We start from the raw sequence: 18,986 nt of genomic DNA, 5'->3' as shown, positions 1-18,986 counted from the left end.
GAAACATAATCTTTTTCAACTGAATTGATAAAAAATCGAAGGGTTGTATCCGAGACACGACCGCTTAGAACGTAGGACTACGCAATCTTTTTTTTTTTTTAATTTGTTGGTTTATCATTTCGGATATTATTTGCGAATATGTCGAAATTTCATAAATAACTCTTTAGTAAAAAGTTCCGGGGACACTGAAAAGGTTTAACGGCTTGCGTGGTTTTGTAGAATCATTTCGAGAAGCAACGATTCTTTCTTGCCTTTGCGAGAACAATACACTAATTGGTCATATGTCGTTTCTTTACATAAATGTAAGCATTACACTGAGTATTTAACGAGAGGCATCTTCCATGCATCGCCATTCAACAAGCATCAAACACGCGTCTAACAGATGCACACAGTTGCAGCGATAAAAATGAAACATCGCAAGAATGACCGTTTATGAAAAATCGTTTCTCGACTTTCGGTCAAAACCGTCAACAAAGCTAGGAGCATGTTGCATCTGAACAGAGCCGATCTGCACGAGGAATACGAATGGCGACTAAAAGTATCGAAGGTGTGCTATTCACATGTACAGGAAATGGACAAGTTCTAAGTTTCGTGCAACGAAAACAAGCAACACACACATATCCAAACACTTATGGCTAGAAGCGACCTAAAATCATTTGCACTCTTCTCTTTTTTCGCCTGTTTTGCCATGGCTCGGATGGTTGTGTTGATTGCAATGCCAGATGCACTTCAAGTGAAATATACGTTAGCGTTCATAGCTCGAGGGAAAACATGAAACACAAACAGTATTCAGAAAACAAACTCAGCGCTGCGCTTGAGTTTAATTTTCATCAGCGCGCGCTCAAAGAAAACTCTTATTCTATTTTGGTGCGAAGAGCACAAAATTCGTAAGCACGACAGCGCAAAATGTACCCGGCGCAGAACTCAGATACTAAACATTTCTTCTCACTTGTGTGTGTTGTGTGATGATTCTAGCGCCCGCTTTGTCTTCGTTCGTTCTAAGCAAAGCATAAAAACAACAGCGCGTCCGCATACGTAGTAATCCCCGATAATCGTTCGATTAATCGATTAATCGAATACTTCCTACAGAAATCGATTATTAATCGAACGAATACTGCACAACCAATAATCGAAGCGAACGAATAATTTACGTCGATTAATCGATCCAAACGCTGAGAGAAAAAAACGTACGGCCGTTGCAGTTTTAAGTGCGATTCACATACAACATACACGTCACGTTCACGTCCAGTCACGTCACGATACGTCAATGATTCTACCATGCAATTCTCATGAAAACATTCACATATACCAGCAACGTAACGACCCGTCAGCATACGTTCAACGAAAACGACCGGCAGGGTTTATACAAAAGAATAATGACGGAGACGGACGGCTCGTTTGGTTTTTGTCTGGGCTTTGTGTCTCGGCTTTTGTTTTGATTTGATTGTAAAGTAATTTACATCTACATCGACATTAAGCTAATTGAACAGATCTGTGATGCAACACGTTTAATTAGACATTTTTACCTCTAGTTGGACATTTTTATAAACATTGAGTTCGGGGCCCAAATTATGGCCCCACATTGAAAGTCGCCACCAGTCGCAAAGGTCCTATTACTGGTCAAAACCGACTCCAATGCGACACTGAGTGGCGCCTCAGCATATCGCTTTACAAGTAACTTACTGTACTTTTTATGCCAACATATCTCTTAGTTCCAAATTTCGGAGTGAAAATCATTCGCGACTAGTTGAAAGAATTATTCTATTTATTATTATTATTGCATAAGGGTCGGACTACGGGGTATAAGCATTTAAATAATTGAATTGAATAATTGAATTTTGAAAAATTCAATGAGAATCATTCATTGAATTTTTTAAAATTTAGAACTGATTCTAGGCATGCTGATTTGAAAGAGGGCATTGCAATTTAAAATTGTTGTAGGTGGCGACACCATGAATAAAATTAAATAAATCATTCGTTTAGCATTTGACGTGACGGTGCTGGTGGAAGCATTGACTGCATGTGTGAATTGGTGGAGACGTTGACGGAACGTAGACGTTCTTCTCCGTAACGTGCTATGTGAATCGCACATTATCCTGAAAATCAATCATTATCTTTGACGCTCCCTTAAGTTCATAAACGAAGCTCAATGCCGTCAACGCGAATTGAGCATTCTTTACGACTTTAGGGGAGCGTAAAGGATAATAATTGATTTTCAGGTGGAATTAACATATTTTTGATTCCATATGGCTTTCTAGCAAATGAGAAATATTAGTCTGACGGATTATTTCTCTCAGTATTGCGATTAATCGATTAATCGATTATTTGGGTCGATTAATCGTATCGAATAACGAACTGCTGAAAACTATTCGATTAGCTGATGAACGATTAATTTCAAAAATCGGGGATCACTACGCATACGCACCGCCTCAACAGAGAAAGCAAAGTAGACAAACAAGATGCGAGCGCGGTTTAAAATTGGGCATATACACCGGTGTAAGGATACGGTGCAGAAAGGATGTTCGAACTTTGAAGCGAACGGTGTTGAAACTAAACATTTCAACTTTGTTTCGGTGCGCGTTGATTCGTCCGGGCGCAGGTGTGCGCAAGGAGTGAGAATTCAAATGGGTACAAAACAAAAAGTTGCACATCAGCACCGTGTTGCTTTCCGAAGACTTAACACAAAACGAGCAGAATAAGCGACCTTTGTTGTTTCGGGCACAAAATGATTCTGAGAGTTTTCTTCAGATGAGAGGCAATACTTATACGCTAGCGACAGCTTACTTGCTATGCAAGGGTGGAATTTACTTCGCAAATATTCTCTTTTTGTTATCCTCCTTCGTTGTTTTCATTCTAGCGGCTACATAAGTTGTCCTTTATTGACAGCTCTGTTCGAGAAAGCCCACAAATGGACAGAACAAATGTATAGGGAAATGGGAATGCTTCCAATTTTCATCAATTTAAACCATATACAGACTACTGGATTGTAATGTATAGCATATAAAACAAATCTTAGAAAATTTCTGATTCAATTGGAATGCAAATCGTTAAAATCCGTTCGCAGCTAAAATAGTTTTTTTTTTTTTTTTATCTGTATTATAGTGATTTTCAACTCATTTGGCTGGTTCGTCACTTTTTACTTCCATTTTTGGAAGAATGTCGGGAGTGAGAATTGAACTCGTGACCTTCAGCGTGAGAGGCATGGATGTTACCACTACGCCAGATCGCCTCCACAGCTAAAATAGTTATTAACGTTAACTTTATTTCATAAAAACGTGACCTGTTTTCTGATTTGGAACTCTTAACGAAAGACGTAGAGAAAGACGTCAAAAGACGGAACAATTCAAAATGGTCAAAAACAAAACGGTACTGTCCCATTAAAAACGATACGTTGGGTCAGCCTAAGCATTGTGCATAATGATCAGGGATAGCTTCTGATGTTCGACTGGCTGTCGAGGGTGGGTTACGATGTCACCGTTTACACACCGGCAGACATTGCTTTGAACAAGATTTATTCTATGGAGATGCACATCTAGCGAGTAGTGGTTGGACATAAGTCTACTCATTCCACGAATGAAGTCACAACTTACGTCCAAACCTTTGAACCACACTCTCGAAGCAACTTTTGGAATAATTGAATATAACCACCGCCCAAGACTTCTAGTGTCCCAATCGGTTTGCTAACTTAAGAGGGAACTCTGGCGCAAAAATTGGAAAAATCGTCGTATGAAATCTGTCTATCAAACAATTCGCAAACAAAAATGTTGTCACCATGGGCAAACTCAGTGATGAACATCCATAGATATTCCAGAATTAGATAAGTTTGATGAATTATCATAAAGAGAAAACATTAATTTCTTGAAACATCATCCTTTATTTCCAGACACAATCCAAAGGGCCCACAATATCTTCTGGAGTACGTGCGGCAGCTGCTATACTTAATGTACCCTTGGAACGTCTTGAAATACCGAACAACAGCCCCAATTCTCCGAATCAATTGTCTCCTGTGGAGAAAAGTCAGCGATCGTCGCAAATTGATTTCGAAACTTTGCAATTGGATAACAATATTCATCTGCAGCAACATCAGCAACAAGATAACCCGTCGTCATCGCCGAATAAACACAACAATTATGGGCATTATCAACATCACAAAAAAAATATCAGTCCAAATGGCAGTAATTACGCACACGAAACCGATATTATTCAACCAGAGGAGTCATCACCAACTCAAACATCACTCACAAAACATTCGCTGCTTCAATTTGCTACACAACACTTCAGAAATGAGTATGTCTCAATTTTACTATACGTCAACAAGCTTACCGTGGACTACTTCAATTTATTCCAATATAATTTAATGTACAAACACACAATTTTTCTATGTATTTTTTTCTCAAGCGGAGAGGAATTCAAAAACAATAGAAACGAAGGCCGTTCGTCAAGTGCTCGCAGCTCACATGCTGATTTAGTCAAATGGCAGGGAACTTCGCTTCATATGCCATTACTTCGATTGCCACCTGATTTAGCGCCGCTAGCATTGGAATGTTTCGATTGCATTCTTCGTTACTGTGGGGATCTCATTGCGGATGCAGATCAAACAGAAGTGAAGTGTGTCTACACTGTGCTTATGGTATGCTATGATTATTATTTTGTAATGAAAACTACATTGAATTGTATTTTGTTTTTAAATATTTGTTCGACTTCTGTAGCACTGCCACAAACACCTGGCCTTAAGGGATGAAGTATACTGTCAGCTGATTAAACAAACAACGGCAAACCGTTCGCAATGTCCAGATTCAGCACAGCGTGCATGGCGATTACTGAGTATATTGGCAGCCTATTTCGGTTGTTCAGAAGCTCTTCGACCGTATTTGATTGAACACCTCACATCAGCCGCGTCAGATCGCCGACGATCATGCCATGGTACAGCAGCTGTTTGTCTAACTAACTTGAGAAAAACAGCGCGATGTGGTGGTCGCAAGAACGTACCAAGCGTAGAAGAGGTCACCGCTGTTTCAGCTGGACGGTAAGTAAAGTGCAATTCCAAATGAAATCGAACTAAAAATGCATTGTATGAGTATGAGTTTTCCACAGCATTTGGGACTTTTTTTAACTCAAGTGTTACTTTGGAAACGGCGTATCGATTTTAGTAAAAGAAATTCTTGATAACTTATATCTCAAAAACTATGAATCGTACCGAAAAAGTGTCTTACAAAAAAGTTATAGAGTATTTATGTTAAAACGTGAAAAAATAAGTACTCTTTTTTTATTTACAAAAAAACTTAAATTTGCAATATCTAAAATACATATTTTTTTATTTTTTTTATTTGTTACATATGAAATAGAAGTCATGTATGAAATTTAAAAAATCCAAGTCCAAGATGGTGAAATTATTTTTGACAAATTTTGTGGAACATCGAATTTTTATGAATTTTCGTAACTTCGATATGTTTTAGTATCAGTTTTTTTTAGATAGTTTAGTATGTTTTAGCCACAAATCATGAATCCTGATGTGAATTGATGTGATTTTTAAATAAAAAAAAAGATATTTGGGAAAACATTTCAAATTTATTGTCTTTTCCAATTTTGATTTTTTTAAGTTTATATATGTATTTTTTAATTTTTTAAAAATTTTCTCATATAAAATAGAAGTAATGTAGAAAATTTAAACGTAACTCCTAAACATATATTTTTACCATAATGTATGTACATATTTGGAAAAGTTGTTGAAAGTTATAAACAAATTCATAAAAATTATTTATTTATTTATTTATTTAATCGTTATCAACAGGCGGAATTTCGCCCTAATGATATTAATGAAAACTACGTATTTGTTCAAAAAAATTTTGCCGGACCGCATTCCTTGAATAGTGGAAGTCGAAGTCAGAAGCTACACTGTTGAACAGACGTTGAAGACCCAATATGGCTGAGTTGTATCCATGATTGGTACGACGAAAAGGAACCCGGAGGAAAGCGTGGTCACGTAAAGTTCGAGATTGAACCAGAAGGCTGATGTTCTCCAGAATAACTGGGCATTCTGTCCTAGCCAATAGCACATCATATACAAATAAGGCGCGGTTCACATCCCTTCGCACGTGCAACGTGTCAAGATCCATTAGTTGGCACCGGCTTTCATAGCTAGGTAGCTGATGGGGGTTACTCCAGGGTAATCGTCTTAAGGCGAACCGGACAAATCGCTTTTGTACGGCTTCGATTCTGTTGACTCCGTTCAGATAGTGCGGATTCCAAATTACTGAAGAGTATTCCAGACTTGAACGAACTAGAGCGCTGAACATAGATTTGAGGCAGTGTACATCGGTGAAGTCCCTCGCAGTGCGCATGATGAATCCAAGACTACGGGAAGCTTTTCCAACCACGTAGTTGACGTGAGTTTTGAAATTCAGTTTACAGTCTAAATACACTCCTAGATCCTTCACGCAGTCGAGTTTAGTTAGAGGAGCATCGTCGAGAGAATAGTTGTAGCGAATAGGATCTTTCCTTCTTGTGAAAGTTATCGTGGAACATTTGCTAGGATTCAGTGTCATACGATTTTCCGCGTACCATTTCTGGAAAATTTCAAGTTGTTGTTGAAGAAACAAGGCATCAGCCTCCGATTTAACGTGGAAAAATATTTTCATATCATCGGCGAATGAAAGATGAGGGTCCTCCAGGAAGAAATTTACGTCATTCAAATAGATGAGAAATATCAGAGGGCCGAGATGACTTCCCTGAGGTATTCCTGATGTAGCAGGGAATTCTGCGGAGAAACAATCGCCTATTTTAACCACGAGAGAGCGTCCGATCAAATATGATGTAAGCCAATGTAGAACATTGCCGCTGAAGCCAAGCTTATCCAATTTACCCACCGTAATGTCATGGTTGATTTTATCAAAGGCAGCGGACAGGTCCGTGTAAATCGCATCCGTTTGGGACATACCTCCGGACATTCCGTCAGCAATATATGTCATAAACGAAAGAAGATTCGTTGTGGTTGAACGCTTCGGCATGAAACCATGTTGATCGATAGATATGTAATGTTTACAGTGAGTGAAAATCGATTCGATGACTACAAGCTCAAACAGTTTAGAAACCGCGTTCAGAGCGGTAGTTGTCGACGTTTCTTCTATCGCCTTTTTTATGAACCGGGAAAATGTGAGCCTTCTTCCAAATCGATGGGAAGATGCCTTTTGTCAATGAAAGATTGAACAATAAGCATAGTGGAAATAACAGCCGTGCTGCGCACTTTTTCATAATTGATGCTGGGATTCCATCTGGTCCGACGGAATTCGAGGAAATTATCTGTGCAAAGTTTCAGCTCAATCGGACATGATTTAGGGGTGCTTCAAAGCGCTCAAAGTTTTGAATTTTAGGTCCTCGAAAATCTTTCAAGAGGAGAGTAAAGGAAATTTGGAAGATCGAAATTTTTTTTTTCGATGTCAAATGACTTAAAAATGCCTAGAACGTCGAGATCTTTTTTGGCCGAAAATCGACTTTTTGGAACCTGAGTGAAAAAAAACTAAACCAGAGTGGTCAAAAAATCAAAACTTTGAGTGCTTTGAGGCACCCCTAAATCATGTCCGATTGAGCTGAAACTTTAACACAGGTCATTTTTTTGAGCCAATAAACAAAATGTGTATGGTCGGTTCTTCAAATTCGACAATGTTTTCCCCATACCTTCATTGCCTTTCAGGGTAAGTCCCAAAAGGTCAATTTTCGGTTAAACATTTTTTTTCGAGATGACACCAGATCTCGACGCTTCATGCATTTTAAGTCATTTGGAATTGAAAAAAAATCGATTTTACAAATTTCCTTCACTCTCCCCTTGGAAGATTTTCGAGGACCAAAAAATCAAAACTTTTGGCGCTTTTAGGCACCCCTGAGCCGATTGAGCTGAAACTTTGCAAAGATAATTTTTTTTGGTCAATAACAAATGTCTTCAGCTGTCTCCATTCTATCATATTTTCTGTATCAAATATTTATTCCATGTAACGGAGAAACATGTTATTTGCAAGTGGATGAAAAATCTTGTACGAGAATTGTGTCTGAAAATAATCTGATATTATAATGACAATGTCGAGTTTTGGTAGAAGAACTAAAATTTTATAGTAAACTAGCTGACTCAGCAAACGTTGTACTGCCAGAGAAATTATTCCTGATGAATATGTTGGGTGTTAAATAAAAAATAACTACACGCAGGTTTTTTTTTACGCGGGGGATACGTACCTTGTAAAAAAAACGCATTAATTGGAAAATCCGCGTAAAAAAACATGTCACCTAATGATAGATACCAATTGGGACTATCCTTATGTATAACGCTAGTAAAAAGTTAAGTGTTTCTCGCTTCTGAAAACCCGTAGTTTTTTCTTGCAATTTCGTTGGTTACTGGTAGCTCGGTTTTCCTCACGAATGAGTTCATCTGCTGCTCTGTTCTGTTCTTGTTTTTGAAGGAACTTTAACCCAAAGGTCATTCGTCGCTGTAAAAAAATTTAAATCTTGGTGAACAGGCCGGTTTCTTTCATGAATCGGATAACTTTATTCTCGAAAGGTGGGGAAAGTACTAAGTCCAGGTTGTGGTTTAAATCGTTGGCCGAACGTTCATGATCGTAGGCTTTGCACTCTATTAGTATGTGGGGAATGGATAGGGCTACACCGCAGTTGGGGGGATCATGTTTGGTGATTAGGAAACTATGGGTTAGGCAAGTGTGTCCAATGCGGAGGTGGGAAAGGATTCGACGATGTTGTGGAACGGGATTATCATGCCAACTAGATGTGACTGGTTTGATTCGCCGCAAGGCAGTGTTATGCCTGCTGAACCATTCCGAGTCCCACGATTCTCTTATGGCATTTTTGGTCCAACGTATAGCATCCATAAAAGGCACAACAACTGCTTCAATCTCACAGTTCCGACCTAAACCCGCCAACCTGTCGGCTTCCTCATTACCGAGAATTCCAGAGTGACCTGGAATCCAGCAAAAGGAGATATTTCTCTCTAATGCGAGTATCTCAGTAGAAAGAAGCCAAGGGTGTTTGATAGAAGCGGATTTCAGCTCTTGTAGACAACTTGCTGAATCGCTGAGAATAATCACTGGTTTTCCAGACTGGGGTGGGTTAAGGGCGGAGGCTTTCAAAAGAGCGAAGGCTTCCGCACTAAATATCGATGATGGTAAGGAGGAACAAATATTTGTACCTGAGTTCATCTGCTGCTGCTAGAAGATTATCTTGTAATTTGTACACTCTACTGCCGATGCACGTGCAGTACCACTGTTGGATCGTCCAAAGCTAAGTAGACGGAAAGACGTTCACGAATCGCTGCCGTAAAAACCATCCCGTTGTACCGCCCGGCTAGGTACCGCGTAAAAAAACCGCGTTAATTGGAAAATCCGCGTAAAAAAACTTCGTGGAAAACCGCGTAAAAAAAAACATGGTGTAATGTATTTGGTAAGTGTGTTTGAATGTTTGAACGATCTATAAAATTAATCGAATGTGATCGATAAAGAAGAATGTTTATATGTTGAACGGATGTTTATATGTTCAATGTATTTCATTAACCATTTTGTGCCAAGCGTTCGAAAAATCGAACAGTAACTTTGATAATTTTCATGCCTTTGGAAAGCAACCAAATAATAATGTAGAATTTCGTGTGTAGAGGAGTTGGAGGAAATCAGTAGGTGGAAAAATGATTCTAATGAGATTACTAGGTTAATATTCTTCCGCCGAATAAGGTGGGCGATTTCATCGATGAAGAAAACATAAATGATGATTCTATTCTACAGAACAATAACCTCCAAACCCTCTAGCCATTAATATTTCGCAGCGTATGGGTACTTTTCAGATTTTGAAAAATGTTCGATTTTTCGAGAAATGGATAATCGGAAAGAAATACTTGTTAAGCATTGACATTTTTCCACGGCCAACAATGAAAATGAAAGCTATAACTTTCGCTTGAAAGAAAAAGTCTACCGGCAATAAGTTAAAACTACATGAAACAAGAAAGGCCCCTCTTGTACAGTTTTTACGTCAATGATATGGATGATTGTCTAACTAGAGACTGCACGCTGAGACAACTTGCAGACGATGGAGTTATTTCCATCACGGGTACTAATCCCGTCGCTCTGCAAAAGTCGTTGCAAGATACCATGAACAATCTGTTCACGTGGGCCCTCAAGCTGGGTATCGAATTCTCTACGGAGAAAACTGAAATCGTCGTTTTTTCTAGGAAGCACGAACCCGCCCAATTCCAGCTTTACCTATCCGGCAAAACGATCCAACACTCTATGTTTTTCAAATACCTGGGTGTATATTTTGATTCTAAATGTACCTGGGGGAGACACATTGCGTATTTGAAACAGAAATGCCAGCAAAGAATCAATTTTCTCCAAACAATAACCGGAACATGGTGGGGTGCCCATCCAGGAGACCTCATTCAGTTGTACAAAACAACGATATTGTCAGTGTTAGAATATGGCAGTTTTTGCTTCCGATCAGCTGCCAGGATTCATATTCTCAAGCTGGAGAGGATACAATATCGTTGCTTGCGTATAGCCATGGGGTGTTTGCATTCGACACATACGATGAGTCTCGAAGTTTTGGCAGGAGTACCCCCGCTTACTCTTCGGTTCACAGAATTATCCTACAGATTTCTCATCCGTTGCAAGATCATGAATCCATTGGTGATTGATAACTTCGAAAATCTACTCCAGCTGACTCCTCAGTCAAGTTTTATGTCTTTATACCATGAGTACCTTACCCACGACGTGCACCCTTCACCAGGCATCTCCAATCAAGTTTGCTTCTCATACTTCTGCAATTCATCTGTCATTTTTGATCTGTCCATGCGACAAAAAATCCATGGAATCCCAGATCACCTACGCTCCGATTCTATTCCGCCGATATTTTCGGCAGAATATGGGAAAGTTGGATCTGATAAAATGTTCTTCACTGACGGTTCGTTCATAAACGGGTCCACTGGCTTCGGCATCTTCAATGAAAATTCCAGTGCCTCATTCAAACTCAAAGATCCTTGTTCCGTGTATGTCGCAGAAATGGGTGCGATATACTATGCTCTAGGGATCATTGAAACACTGCCCATCGACCATTATTTTATTTTTTCAGACAGTCTCAGCTCAATAGAGGCAATCCGCTCAATGAAAGTTGATAAACGCTCATCTTATTTCCTAACAAGAATAAGACATCTATTGAGTGTTTTGGTCGAAAAATTATTCAAGATTACCTTAGCATGGGTTCCCTCTCATTGCTCGATTCCGGGGAACGAGAAAGCGGACTCGCTAGCTAAGGTGGGCGCTTCAGAAGGCACACTTTTTGAAAGGCAAATTGCCTATAATGAATTTTTTCACATTCCTCGTCAGGACACACTTGTTAGTTGGCAGCGCATGTGGAGTGAAGATGAGTTCGGTCGTTGGTTACACACGATTATCCCTAAGGTCTCGACGAGTGCATGGTTCAAGGGATTGAATGTAGGTCGTGATTTCATTCGCGTGATATCTCGGCTTATGTCCAATCACTACAACCTAAACGCGCATCTCTATCGCATTGGGCTCGCAGCAAACAATCTTTGTGGTTGTGACGATGGCTACCACGACATCGAGCATGTTGTCTGGTCGTGTATCCGGTTCCATGCTGCTCGCTCTCAGCTCTCTAGAGCACTGAGAGCAAAAGGCAGACAATCGGATATCCCCGTCCGGGATATCTTAGGTAGCCGGGATCCTGATCTTCTGCTTCATCTATACCTGTTCCTCAGAAACGCCGATGTCAACGTTTAATGATGTTTCCTTCGTTGTGTCCCCGTTTCATATCCCTCCTATCCAATCGATAAACTTTTACTTAGTCGCGGCAATACATACACACACTCTTTACAGATGCACGGGCCAAAGGTTGTGCAGTCCACTGATCATTCAACAAGAGCCAAAGGTTGTACCGCTCATGACAACTCTACACGAGCTGATGATTGCGCCGGCTAGTGACCATTGTATCCTGGATTCCTCGAGTCGAGAAAGACGCACCACGCTAGATATGGGGTACAGACTAGGGGGGCGTTGCTGATTAATGGTCAGCTGCATCCCAATAGTAAGTAGCCCGTGTCGGGCACACGCATAGAGCATCGAAGACTGCAACATACCAATTATGAGAACACTTGTAATACTAACCTCGAGCCAACCGCGAGTAATCGGTTACATATTACTAACATAGTTGTAAGACAAAAATTGTCAAAATATTGGACTCCCGGCCCCGTCAGGCTAACGCCACATGTGCCTTAATAAAAAATATATTTTGGGAAAAAAAAAAAAAAAAGAAAGGTCACATCTCATCATAGATGGATTAATACAGGTTCATACTTGAAGACTTTCATTCCTCTGTGCTTGTTAGTCCCGGAATGTAAAATTAATGCAATTATGAACTCCGCATATTAGCTACTTGAAGTGACCTTCAGTTCGCAATATGTTTATGATTGCAAGAAAAAGTGCGGGCTTTTCCGGAAAATGGAAGCTGGGAAAAAAATAATTCTTGAACATTGGGGTTCAAATTCTGTCTCGTTGGTGGAAAATACGCCCTTGTAATTTTCAAGATGGACGGCTAAATTTATAGCTGCTGGGTCATGTTCATGAATTGGGAAACCAACGATACGCCAGGCAACTTAAATGGAGCTGATATACCTTTCAATTTGGAACCGCATTATTTCGTCATTGTCATTCAATGGGCCATGCTTGTGGTAATAGTATCGAACAGTCATTCACATTTCGGAATACGATTGGTTTCAAATTTCACGATTCGATCGAAATCAAATTTTGCATTCTTAAATCCATTCGACTCAAATTCAAAAGTTCTATGCAAATGTGACAACCTCACCTTATTGCAAGAAAACGTTAAAGTGATTCATTCGTATCAGAGCAATTTACTCTGTATCAGATTGACAAACCTGAAGGCAATTTTTGATTGTTGAAATTTGAACGAAAACTTTCACTCGATTTTATTTAAATACATAGAGGACAGCCCTGATCCTAACTTATTTTTTTTTCTATAAATTTCCTCGCATTTGGTGCAAGGAAATATAGGGAAACTTTATCCATAATATAAAATGATCGTCTGACACAATTTTCGTTCAAGATTTCTCTCCACTTGCAGAGAATGTGTTACTTTTCTACATTGAACACATATTTGATATGTAGAGCTTATTTTAGTTTGATTTTTTTTTGTTTTAAAGCGTTTTTTCCACCCGAATATCCATTACCATTTTTGCTTCACAGAAATGAAACACGGTTGTCAATGTTGTCAATGTCGAACAGAGGCGTCTCGTCCGCCTGTTCATAGGACAGGTAGACAATCTCAGAATAAAATGTATATTATTTCACATTTGTAACATAGATGAGGTAATATTTTGTGTTTTCCATATTATCCCGAATGTCCTTATTTTAAAGGGTGTGTCACATCAAATTGCATCACGGAAAAAACGCTGTAGAAATTCGCCCAGTAGACCGATCCTTTTGAAAATTTTAGACAGTAAAATAAAAACTATTAAACAACTTTTGGCATTTTCTTTTTATTCATACTTCGAGCCCAAGCCCGTATGCTCGCACTTTCCTCTTTACCCCGTCCATAAGGTTCTGTACAACGTCAGGTTGTAGTTTTTTTTTAACAGAAATCCATTTTCTCTTGAAGTCCGCCTCCGATTTGACAACTTTTGGGTTCTTCCGGAGGGCCTGCTTCATAATCGCTCAATATTTCTCTATTGGGCGAAGCTCCGGCGCGTTGGGCGGGTTCATTTCCTTTGGCACGAAGGTGACCCCGTTGGCTTCGTACCACTCCAACACGTCCTTTGAATAGTGGCACGAAGCGAGATCCGGCCAGAAGATGGTCGGGCCCTCGTGCTGCTTCAATAGTGGTAGTAAGCGCTTCTGTAGGCACTCCTTAAGGTAAACCTGCCCGTTTACCGTGCCGGTCATCACGAAGGGGGCGCTCCGCTTTCCGCAAGAGCAGATCGCTTGCCACACCATGTACTTTTTGGCAAACTTGGATAGTTTCTGCTTGCGAATCTCCTCCGGAACGCTGAATTTGTCCTCTGCGGAGAAGAACAACAGGCCCGGCAGCTGACGAAAGTCTGCTTTGACGTAAGTTTCGTCGTCCATTACCAGGCAATGCGGCTTCGTCAGCATTTCGGTGTACAGCTTCCGGGCTCGCGTCTTCCCCACCATGTTTTGCCTTTCGTCGCGGTTAGGAGCCTTCTGAACCTTGTATGTACGCAGGCCCTCCCGCTGCTTGGTCCGCTGGACGAATGAACTTGACAAATTCAGCTTCTTGGCGACATCCCGGACAGAACTTCTCGGATCACGTCTAAACTGCTTAACTACGCGCTTGTGATCTTTTTCACTAACGGAGCATCCATTTTTGCCGTTCTTCACCTTCCGGTCGATGGTTAGGTTCTCGAAGTATCGTTTTAGTACTCTGCTGACCGTAGATTGGACGATTCCCAGCATCTTACCGATGTCCCGATGTGACAACTCCGGATTCTCGAAATGAGTGAACAGGATTAATTCACAACGCTCTTTTTCGTTCGACGACATTTTTCCAAATTTACGAAAAATTGACAGTGAAGCATGGCCAACGTGATCTATACACTCTTATCTGATTATAAGCGAAAGCTGAAGATATAATTCCTAAAAATTAAATTTCTACAGCGTTTTTTCCGTGATGCAATATGATGTGACACACCCTTTATTTTCTATTTTGGTGGAACTCAAACCCACCGTGAAGAATATAATATGATAATTACACTTGATTACACCCCCAATCTGCACGCAACATAGCCTCTACGCTACGAAATAAGCAATAATGACTACCGGGTTCAAACCATTCATCTGAACTCGCCGTCGTCCAAACACAAGGCAAAGACAGTCAACTACGTATGAAACGATTACTACTACTAATGCGCTTTGCGTAAAAATGACGTTTTAGGCTCAATATTTCTGCTGAACGAAACTGATGAAAACGATGGAGAATACACACCACCACTCTTCAGTGTTTGTTCGTGGTTGTCATCGTTTCCTTTTCTGTTTCTCTTCCTACTACTGACGTCATTAAAATTTGAGAGAGGGCACGAAACCGCGAGAGTACACAGCACCAAACACCACGAGCGAGCGTGATGCAAATAAAAAAACGAACAAATTCGTTCATGATTTCTGTGGATGTGGTGGTATTCTTTCGTTGATGTGTGGTTTTAATTCGAGAGTTTGTATCGACTTTGTTCATTCGACAACTTGAACCCTGGTACATATGGTACACGTATGTCTGCTTACGTTTCAAAACCTCCGCTGCATTGGCCGGACATGTGTATGAAATAGCTGCGTACTTTGGTCTTAATGCTGATAAAATTGTGGTCCAGAGCTATGATGGCGCTACTGTAATGTCCGGAGATAAATCTGGTGTGCAAACATTGGTGAAACAACGGTTATTCACTGGATATATTTACTGTCGCGCACAGGTATTGAACTTGGGTTTGCTTCACTCGTGCACAAACAACAAGAAAACGTCAAGGTTTTTCAATACGATCTCATCTCTTGCGGCATTTTTTCTCGCAGTCGTCAAAACGCATGAAGACCAAAATACCAAATGTTTGCAAAAATAGATGATTTGAATTATGCACCTATCAATGAATGTTTGGATGAGATTTACCTTGGCGACAGTGTATTTGATGCTGAAACTTTTACTACATCCAGAGGTCCTCACGCATTCATGCTTGAGTTCAACACTGTATTCTTGCAAAAAATTTTTGCGAATATTTTTGCACATACGGATGTTCTTTATCAAATTTTGCAAAGAAAAGGAATTAGTGCGTATCGTGCGCTCAAAGATGCAATTGATGTATCTGGCGATACTATGAATGACAGTAACGTCATCAATTGTTGTCGTTTATACGAATTGATTATAGACAAAATTATTGACGAAATGACGAAACGGTTTAAGGAACTAGATGAATACAAATTCGTCGCTTTGATGAATCACGAAAAATTTGCCGACTTCAATGTCGCATTACCTACTGGGAATTTGAAAATGCTTATTTCATACCACTCGAAATTCGATGAAGCGAAGCTTTGTAATAAGCTGACGGTTCTTTTTAAATCATAGTCATTATTCCGATTATCGTTGGACAAAACCTGCATCGAACCTTCTCCGAAACGGCTGGCCAGAATGATACTGGCATTGTCTAATACTACGGTATACGTTGAAAGAACTTTTTTTGTTGTTCGACAGATCAAGAATTATTTGCGGTCAAGATCTGACCAGAAACGGTTATTCGGAATTATGATGATGACTGTAGAAAAAGATTACCTTCATGCCTTCATGCCAGATGTCTTTATTTTATGAGGAATTCATTGATAAGTTTGCGCTCATAGTTGACCGTAGGATTCTTTTGTTATACAGGTAAACCTGTTTTTGTGCGGGTGATAGGGACTGCACAAAAATATCGTGTTCGCTAAACAATTTAAAAAAAGGCTTTTTGTTATGTGGTGGATAGGGACTGTATAAAAATAAATTCCTTAAGAAAATAACATAATAAAAACAATATATAATATAATATATATAACAATATTCGTATCTTTCTTATGCTGTCTAGTTGGAGTAAAATATGCGCTTCTCTTTTTCAATACCCACAGCTACATTTAAAACTGATGGGTCTCGTTCATGAATTGGGAAACCAACGATACGTCAGACAACAATGGAGCTGATGTATCGTTCTTATTTGGAGCCGCATTACTACGTTGTTGTGATTCAATCGAGGAGTATTCACAGTGGTATTCTAATTTAGAACCACATCCATATTGTCACTTCCTTTATCCACAGACTTGCGAATGTATTAATTGCTTCTTGCTCAGCTGAGGCGAATATGGGTACCACTCAGCGATTTTCAATTTCAATGTCTGCGTTGTTGATATTTGTGAATGACAGTATTTATTCGTTGATATATTGGGTTGGGGAAAAAGAAATGTCGTATATTGTCAATATATGGAAACACTTAAACATATCTTGTGTTGTACTTATCGCATCGGGTCATACTATACGTCTATTTAAAGACGACAATTTGTGCTACAAGTGTCGTTTTGACAGTGTCGTGATTGTCCTTTTCAGTTTCAAGTTATAGTGCGTCAAAGATGTAGTCCACCAAGCAAGAAATTCGCCATATTTAACGTTTTTACTACCTGCAAGGTAAAACTGCAACGAAGGCGGCCGAAAAAATTCGTGTAGTTTATGGACCCGATACTGTAACGATTCGCACAGCACAGCGTTGGTTTGATCGATTTCGATCTGGTATAGTGGCTGTCGAAGATACACCACGTATTGGTAGGCCAATAGTCGTGGAAACCGATAAAATCGTTGAAATCATCCATGTAGACCAACATGTGAGCACTCGCTCGATTGGCCAGGATCTGGGTATAGACCATAAAACCGTTTGGAACCATTCGCAAAAGATTTTATAAGAGGGGGATAATGAGGTTGCCTTCTAAATGGCAACAAGTTTGCGAACAAAACATCGCATATTTGACTTAAATTGGATAATTTTAAGTATGTTAAATGAAGCGTCAAATTTGGATCAGAAATGCGACATTTCTTTTTCCCCAACCCTATATTAGATATTCGCCTACCCTTGCGATCATGTCGTTGGTGAAATCTCTAGGAAGTCACTTGTACATATTCCATCTACATGCAAGGCGATAAAGGTTTCGAATCATTCATGGACCATACACCATTATTGTGGTAACAGTATCGAACGGTTATTCATATTCCGGAATCCGATTGGTTTGAAACTCGATCGAATTTCACGATCACTCGATGTCGTTTAAATACATAGAAGACATAGTCTTTACCCTAACATAACTTTTTTGTCTATAAATTTCCTTGCATTTCCACCAAAACTTTATACATAACATAAAATCATCGTCAGACACAATTTTCGTTCAAGATTTATCCCCCAATGCAGAGAATGTGTTGCATTCCACATCAAACACAGTTTTGATATGTAGAATTCACTTTCATCAAAAAAATGTTGAAAAGCGTGTTTTTTCCTCCCGAATATCCATTTTGCATTTTTGCATTTGCTCAATGTTGTCCATGTCGAATTGCGTCGCAATAACGGCGTTGCTCATGATAGCTTTTTCCAAGTGAATGTATTCTTCCTCAAGCCACTTATGTTGATTAGATCGTAGGAATCGCAGTCGTTCGTTCTCTACCTTCGCGTACATGTCGACCATGAATTGTTGGTACAGCTCACGACGCCATATAATGACATCATACGATACACACAAAATCCATGAAGCGTACTCCTTTATTTTATTCGTCTGATATAGCTATTCATAGATATTATTTCAAAATGAGTAATGATGTTCATAATGAATGGAGTATGGCAGGATCACGTTGTCTAATGTTTGTGCAATATTCATCTTGTTCTTTCAGAACGGTCGGGCGTTTTTCGTCAAAGATTTTTCTTCTGATTTGCATTGTGGTTACAAACATTCTAGAGCTTGCCACTCAGCATACATACAAGGCGAGTTGTTTTGGTATGGAGATCTTAACTAAGTACTACTAAAAATGATGCAAGTAATACTACGATGAGAAGGCGAACGATGGGAACGTTAGTGTTATTGAAGAAGTATATGGAGAGAGTCGTATGAACGATTTGCGTGCACGATGAATTCCAGATTATTGTTTTTTCTTCGAATCACAATTTCTCGCGTCATTGTGCAGACACCTTCTATGATTTTAGTAACGCTTGCGCACTGAATCTAGACACGTGCTCTCCAGCAGATGTTTTATCAGAATTGACAATAACAATAACGAAAAATAAATTTTGGGCGGGACGAAGTTTGCCGGGTCAGCTAGTTTACTATAAAAAAGACAATAAATTAGAAATATTTTTTTAAATATCTCGAGAATGGCTGCATTTTGAAGGAGATTGATAAAGAGCTTTTTTGATTGAA

General features: G+C 39.5%; 1 protein-coding gene across 4 annotated transcripts in view; it reads left to right on the top strand.

The window, feature by feature from the left end:
- Window positions 1-18,986, top strand: part of LOC129771060 (unconventional myosin-XV) — a 124,680-nt gene that overhangs the window by 103,908 nt on the left and 1,786 nt on the right. For all 4 annotated transcript variants that reach the window (XM_055774346.1, XM_055774347.1, XM_055774348.1 and 1 more), the window contains 3 exons: window positions 3,884-4,287; window positions 4,399-4,630; window positions 4,710-5,026. In XM_055774346.1, coding sequence (XP_055630321.1) covers window positions 3,884-4,287; window positions 4,399-4,630; window positions 4,710-5,026 — 953 coding nt within the window. The remainder of the gene's footprint in view (window positions 1-3,883; window positions 4,288-4,398; window positions 4,631-4,709; window positions 5,027-18,986) is intronic.

Source organism: Toxorhynchites rutilus, chromosome 2, assembly GCF_029784135.1.
Source record: "Toxorhynchites rutilus septentrionalis strain SRP chromosome 2, ASM2978413v1, whole genome shotgun sequence".
NCBI lineage: Eukaryota > Metazoa > Arthropoda > Insecta > Diptera > Culicidae > Toxorhynchites > Toxorhynchites rutilus.
The sequence above is the reverse complement of the archived record's forward strand: the minus strand, read 5'-3'. Positions and strand labels throughout refer to the sequence as shown.